This window comes from Littorina saxatilis, linkage group LG12, assembly GCF_037325665.1.
Source record: "Littorina saxatilis isolate snail1 linkage group LG12, US_GU_Lsax_2.0, whole genome shotgun sequence".
In the NCBI taxonomy this organism is placed as follows: domain Eukaryota; kingdom Metazoa; phylum Mollusca; class Gastropoda; order Littorinimorpha; family Littorinidae; genus Littorina; species Littorina saxatilis.
Window position 1 is genome coordinate 84,397,641 of NC_090256.1, and position 6,860 is coordinate 84,404,500.

The 6,860-nt window shown below is 50.8% G+C and overlaps 1 protein-coding gene across 1 annotated transcript; it reads right to left on the minus strand.

Annotated features, from left to right (window-relative positions):
• Nucleotides 1–455: 455 nt before the first annotated feature.
• LOC138983226 (uncharacterized) lies at nt 456–6,860 on the minus strand. The gene is made up of 3 exons (XM_070356637.1): nt 6,720–6,860; nt 5,928–6,191; nt 456–5,678 (listed from the first exon to the last, which is right to left on the minus strand). Exons 1-3 carry the CDS (start codon nt 6,858–6,860, stop codon nt 456–458), a joined length of 5,628 nt encoding a protein of 1,875 aa, XP_070212738.1.

The following is a 6,860-nucleotide window of genomic DNA, read 5'->3' on the forward strand; positions in this document are numbered from 1 at the left end:
CAATGAGTCTCAATCTAAAAAATCACGTGTTCTTTCAACAAATGTAACATCATATTTCGTCGGTCCGTCACTGTCAACATATCGTGTCAACATTATTCTTACACCTTTACATAACCCGCAACTCAGTATGAAAGACTGTAGTCGCAACCTACAAAATACAAAAGAAAAACATCTTCAGTCGTCTTAATCATAAGCACAGGCATCCGCACGCGGGAAGGACTAAACAAACCGATTCATTAAGCGCTTGCCTCGGTCAAGAGCTTTCGTTCCAAAATGCGGAACCAAAAACATATATACAAAAGGAGAGAAACCACAAAGTCACAAAAAATATTTGCATTAAGACGAAATTTTCTCCCCAAATCAAAACAGCGCCACCTGTCAAAAAGGCGAACGGATTACGTCAGACCAAAACATGCACAAACGGTCTGTCGAAACAGTAAAGTTCACTGGGAAAGTCATTGAGTGTCCGGGTCTGCCTTCACCAGCACGGTCAGCTTAGAGATGGGGCGCCAGTAGTAGAAAGTGGAATGGCTTGTCTTCGAGGTGACCTTGACAGTCTTGAGCTTGCAGGTTCGCACGAGTCCATCGTCGCTGGGGCGAACCTCCGTCACGAGTCCAAGAGGCCAATCTGCTCTGCATACGGCTTCGTCACGTAGCACGACGACATCTCCGACAGCAACGTTACGTTGGGGAAGAAGCCACTTTCTTCTTCGTCGCAAAGAGGCCAAAAAGTCTAGCCTCCACAGTCTCCAGAACTCGTCTGCAAGTCGCTGAACTCTTCTCCATTTCTTCCTCGCCTCGACGTCAGCGCCATCGAAGATGCCAGGGATAGGCAGTACCCCGACAGCCTTCATTGTCAGGATGTGGTTCGGGGTAAGAGGGAGAGGGCCGGTGGGGTCTTCCAAGGACTCAACGGACAGGGGACGAGAGTTTACGATAGCCATGACCTCCAGCAAAAACGTTCTGAGGGTGGAAGTGCTCAAGCGGGAAGGATATTTGCGCATGAGGCCGTTGAGGATTCGTCTGACTGTGCCAATCTGCCTTTCCCAGACTCCTCCCATGTGACTTGCCTTAGGCGTGTTGAAAATCCATTCGCATTGACGATCTTCAAGCCTCTTCTTCAACTCTTCTTTCTCAATGGAGTTCCAAGCTTCCCTCAACTCTCGTGAAGCGCCCACAAAGTTCGTACCTCTGTCACATCTCAACGTCCTGATCGGACCTCTGATGGCTATGACGTTTCGAAGGCCATTGATGAGGGCATCAGCAGAGAGATCATCCAGGACTTCGAGGTGAATCGCTCGCATGGAGAGACACGTGATCATAAGGCCGTAGCGCTTGACTTGCCTACGTCCCTCTGCGACAATGAAGGGGCCGAAACAATCCATGCCACAGGATGTGAACGGGGCGGATTCTTCAACCCTGTCCAACGGAAGATCGGCCATCTTCTGTGAAGCCTCCTTTCCGTACATCTTCTTGCATGTGACGCAATCCTTCAAAACTTGTGCAACCACTCGACGTATTCCAAAGATCCAGTAACCACGTGACCTAATGTGGTGAATGACGTTGGTCCTGCCAGCATGTCCCAGAGTTTCATGTGCTTCGGCGATCAACAGTTTGGAAACATGACAGTCTTGTGGCAGCAATTTTGGCTTGGACCATATGAGGTTCTTGGCATTTCTCAATCTTCCTCCGACTCTGTAGAATCCTTTCTCGTCTTTCTCAACGTTCAACTTCTTCAGTGTTCCTTCCCGAGACTTGCTGGGAGCAGAAAAGAATTCTCTTTGTGTAGCGAGGACAATTTTCTCTTCCGCTGTAGCTTCCGACGCCAGAACTTCTAAAGCAGGCAAGTTCCGTTTGGTGTTGAGGAACCTGAGAACCTTTGCAATCCCTCGAACCAAAAAGCTCCATCTTGAGAACTTGGCAAAGGTTGTCTCCATCCCCACGTCAGATGTTTCAGCAATGGACGTGACTCTGCAGGAGCGTACTTCCAGATCATCTCTCTCAACAATGGCTGTGATGTTTCCTCTCGGAATGTCAGACTGCCACAGGAACTGCGGACCTGAAAACCAAGTAGAGGCGTTGAGCTCTTTGACGCTTAGTCCTCGAGAGGCATGGTCAGCTGGATTCTGCTCAGTGGGGACATGATTCCACTGACTGACGGAAGAGACTCTGAGGATCTGACTGATTCTATTGGCAACGAACACGTGAAACCTCTTCTGTTGATTTGCGAGGTACGCCAAAACGATAGTGCTATCAGTCCAAAAGACGTGCTCAAGCTTTTCGTACTTCAGCTCCTTTTCCAGAAATGAAGACATCTTGGCAGAAAGTGTTGCGGCTTGTAATTCCAGGCGAGGGACAGTTACCTGCTTCAAAGGGGCCACTCTTCCTTTGGCCATGACAAGACTGCAATGGACTTTGTCATTCTCATCTTTCAAACGTAGGTAGGAACATTGACCGTAGCCTCTTGTGCTGGCATCGGAGAAGTGGTGTAACTGAACCTGCGTCAAAGTTCCCAGGGTCGATGGAACAAAGTTTCGCGGAATGCTGACCTGTCTTAGACCGGGCAGCTCATCCATCCAGCTCTTCCAGAGGCCTTCCAAAACCTCGTCCAGTTCTTCATCCCACTCTGAGGTCTTCCGGCATGCCTCCTGGAGAATAATCTTGCCCTTCAGAATGAACGGAGCAAGGAAGCCAAGCGGGTCGAACAGCGCTGCCACTGTAGCAAGGACTCCTCTTCTCGTCTTCGGTTTCTCCTTGAGGTCGGGAGCGAAGGTGAAGGTGTCGTCTTCTATGCACCACTGTAATCCCAAAGTGCGCTCCAAAGTGCCAGTGTCGACTGCACTTCCAAGATTCTGACGTTTAGAAGCTGAACATTCCTCAGGAGGGAACAAACTGAGAAGCTCATCGCTGTTAGACGTGATCTTGTGCAGGTGCAGCTTCCTTTTACTACAGATCTCTCGAGCTCCCATGAGAACTTTGGCTGCAGAAGAGACGTCGTTGGCAGCATGCAGTCCGTCGTCTACATAGAAGTCATTCTGAAGGAACTGTGCGGCATCTTCGTTTTCGTGAGAGTGGTCGCGTCCCGCCTGCTGTAATGCGTAGTTGGCACAACCTGGTGACGATACTGCGCCGAAAATGTGAACGCGCATTCTGTAGTCGACAGGAGGTCTGGTGCGGTCTCCATCTTCCCACCATAAGAAGCGCAGGAAGTCACGGTGTTCCTTGGTGACATGAAATTGATGAAACATCTTCTCGACGTCGCACGAGAAGGCGATCTCTCCCTTGCGAAAACGGCAAAGAACTCCGACGAGAGAATTGAAAAGGTCGGGACCTTGCAGCAGTGCTCCGTTGAGACTCTGACCATGTTTCTGTGCGCTGCAGTCGAAGACCACGCGGATTTTGCCTGGCTTCTTGTCATGATACACGCCATGGTGAGGGATGTACCACGATCTGTCGTTCTCTACTTCGTCTCTTGGAATCTTCTCAGCGTGGCCGCTCTCGATGATCTCGCTCATGAACTTGCAGTAGTCTTGTGCGTACATAGAGTCTTTCTCAAATCGGCGACTCAGCGAGTTGAGTCTCTTCAGTGCAACATCACGATTTGGGGGAAGCTCAGGGTTATCTGCACGAAAGGGTAAGGGCATTTCGTAGTGGCTCTTCTCATTCACCTTGATGGATCTTGCCAGGATTTCCATGAACTTGACGTCCTCTTGGGACCTGTTTCCCGTCTCCGATTCAACAAAATCCCTTTCCATGACCTGGAGTGCGTCGGAGATGCTGGGTTCGGCGAGCGTCGTGCGATATACGAAAGTGACTGATTCACCTTCGTACTCGCTGGGACAATACTGTTCTGTAAGAGACACGTGCATCACGTCATGGACAGACTGTTTTGGCGACACTTGTCCCAGTATCGTCCAACCCAACGGTGTGAGAACGGCGTATGGGTCTCCCTTGATGACTCTCTCTGGCATGAATAGCTCTGCATGATCGTAGCCAATCAACAACCCGGGAGTGCAGCCTTCGAGCAACGGGGGAATCTCGCTGGCAATATGACTCAAATGCTTGATGTTACGAGCAGTCTCTGATGTTGGTATGTTCTCAGTGTCATTGGTGAGATGGTCCGTCGTGTAGAGCGTTTTCAGGTTGTGGGAAACATTGGAGTTGAGGGCCTTGACACACAATCCGGTCACTCTCTGACATTCGATATGAGTGTTCTGAGAAGTCATAGTGTTCAGCCTCAATGACGCTGGCTCAGAATGAGTGTTCAGCTTGTCACTCAAAGATTCAGTAACGAAGGAGATGCAAGACATGGTGTCAAGCAGCGCGTATGTCGTATGCTCTACCGTGGGATTCTCCTTCGTCGAAACTCTGACCGGAACAATCATGGTAGCTCTGACTGGTCTGTCCGACTTGTTGGTTGTCGCGAATGCTGATCCAGAGGCAGAAACACGGGCATCTTGACTGATACAGACAAACCTTGAAGAATCTGGCGGTCCCCGGGCATTCCGTTGCTGATTGGGAATCTTCTTCCTGTAGCTAGGCGCTCCATGCAGCATAGTGAGATGTGGGCCTTGGCACTTGTCACATATCGCCCTGGTAGTGCAGTCTACACTTCTATGGTCAGTCTTTCTGGCACAGGAGAAGCACAAGGACGTTTCGTACATGAAGTGTTTCCTGTCCTCAACGGGAATCTCATCGAACCTCTGGCATCTGAGTAGAGGATGAGAAGAAGAGCTGGTCGGAAAACGAACGGTACAAAAGGGACAGACTTCGTCGCAGTTCGTACTCAGGACAGTTTTAGCGTGGTGCTGACATCTGTCACACTCTTGACATGCAGATGTAGTAGAACAATCCGTACTGTACGATGTTTTCTTGGGGACTGCTGAACTGGCGGTCTGCGAGGTGGAAGAGGCGGCAGATTTGCTGGAGGAGAAAAGGGGCTCGCAAAGGATGTCTGCCTCTGTCTTGATGAAAGCTGACAACTCCTCAAAGGTAGGGTAGCGTTTCTTCTCGTTCTTGGTCTTGTTTACTTTCCGCACCCAGTTTCTCACCAACCAATCTGGAAGCTTGCTCATGAGTGTCTTGTGATAGGCTTGGTCTTCCAGATTCTGTAGCTGGCCTATCACTCGGCTCGCCACAAGGCATTGTCCAAGAAAGTCCGAGAAGGCGCGGAGGGCTTGTCCATCTTTGGATTTGATTACCGGCCATGCATCTAGTTTCTCTCGGAAGGCTCTGGCAACGACGAAAGAACTGCCGAACCTTTCCTCCAACGTCTGAAGGGCCTGCTGATAGGCCTGGGCATCCCTGATCAGAAAGAGTCCCTTGACCGCATCCTTCGCCGGACCGTCCAAGTACTTCTCCAAGTAGAGGAGCTTTTCCTCTGCAGAAACGCCCTGCCGCTCAATCAAAAGAGTGAATGAGGACCTCCAGAGAGGGTACGTCAAAGGATCTCCTGAAAACGTAGTGGGCTCCTGCGTCGGTAACCTGTTGATCAGGAGAGCCTCAGCTAGAGTACGAGCTAGGGCAGAACCCTCGGAGAGCGCTGGCTGGCCTTGCGTCTGAGGAAGGTATGCATCTTGCCCGTAGTAGACGTCTGAAGGGCTCGTGACCGGAGCCTCTTGAAAACCATGCTGTGTGTAGTCAGTGTCAGGAGCAAAGCTTGCAGCGTGGTCATATTGCTGTGTTTGCATGGGAGGATGCATGACAGAAGGCCCATATGCAAAGTTTGGCACATAGGTCGGAGACTCTCGGGAGGTCATGGCAGGAAAAGGACCAGGGAAAGGCCCGGGAAAAGGTCTCGCTGATGGATTGAGGGATTTGTGAGGGAAACGGGAAGGCGCGTAGATCTGGCGAGGACGATCTTCGTGGCTTGGAATCTCAGCTTTGACAAACTGAGGCCGAAAGGAGGTCGCGAATTGGCCTCCGACTCTTGTCGTCATCGTGGTGGCTGTAGTCATCGTCGTAGTGGTAGGAGCCGTGGCTGTGACCGCTGCTGGAAGTGGGTGAAAAGCGGAGACAGGTTGGGCAAGGGTCCTGGAGATGCCTCGAAGAGTGTCGCGGATGTCCTCGGCAGCCGACTGGAGATGCGAAGGGGCATAAGCCCTGACCTCCGTGGGCTGCTGAAGTGGCGAGAGTCCAGGCTTGGCTGCCGCAGGCTGATGTTGCCCAGAGACGAGGGTGTTGGCTGCCGGCTGGTGACGCGGGCGGGCGTAGGTGTCGGCTGTCGCAGGCTTATATGTATCTTGTGTGTGCTGTGTGTGCCTATCATACCCTACCGCCACATCTCCTATGCTCTCTATGTGTGTACCTACATGCAGGGTGCTGTGAGTACCTAGGTACCTATCAATGGGGCTGTCACGAGGTAGCTGAGGCATGAATCTTTCTCTAGCCCTTTGCTGGTCTTCTATGTCTGTTTTAAGGATCTTAAAAACGTCATGCTCTTCTTGCATCTTGCCTTCTCTCTCCACCCTCTCTAGTGCAGTCTTTATTTCCTTTTCTTTTTTCTTCAAAGCTAACTCTTCATCTTGAGCTTCTCTCTCTAAACGAGCACACTCTCTTTCCATCTCTCTTCTTTCCAACTCTCTTTCCATCTCTGCCTTCTTCTCAGCAGCCAAAGCTTTAGACCTAGAAGCCTTCTCCTCTAAAAGCAAAAGAGTTTCTTCTTGTCTGGCCCTTTCATCTGCGACCATTTGCTGGGACCTAAATCTCGCTGCACTAACCGCCAAAGAAGCATCTAAAGAAACCTCTCTAGCACCTCCAGAAGCGACTGTGGAAGTCAAGTCCGAGCTGGAGGCGTACGGGTCTAACTTGGGAAAGAGACTGCGATATTGCTCTTTGAGCGTCTCCGTTTGCATGTGCAT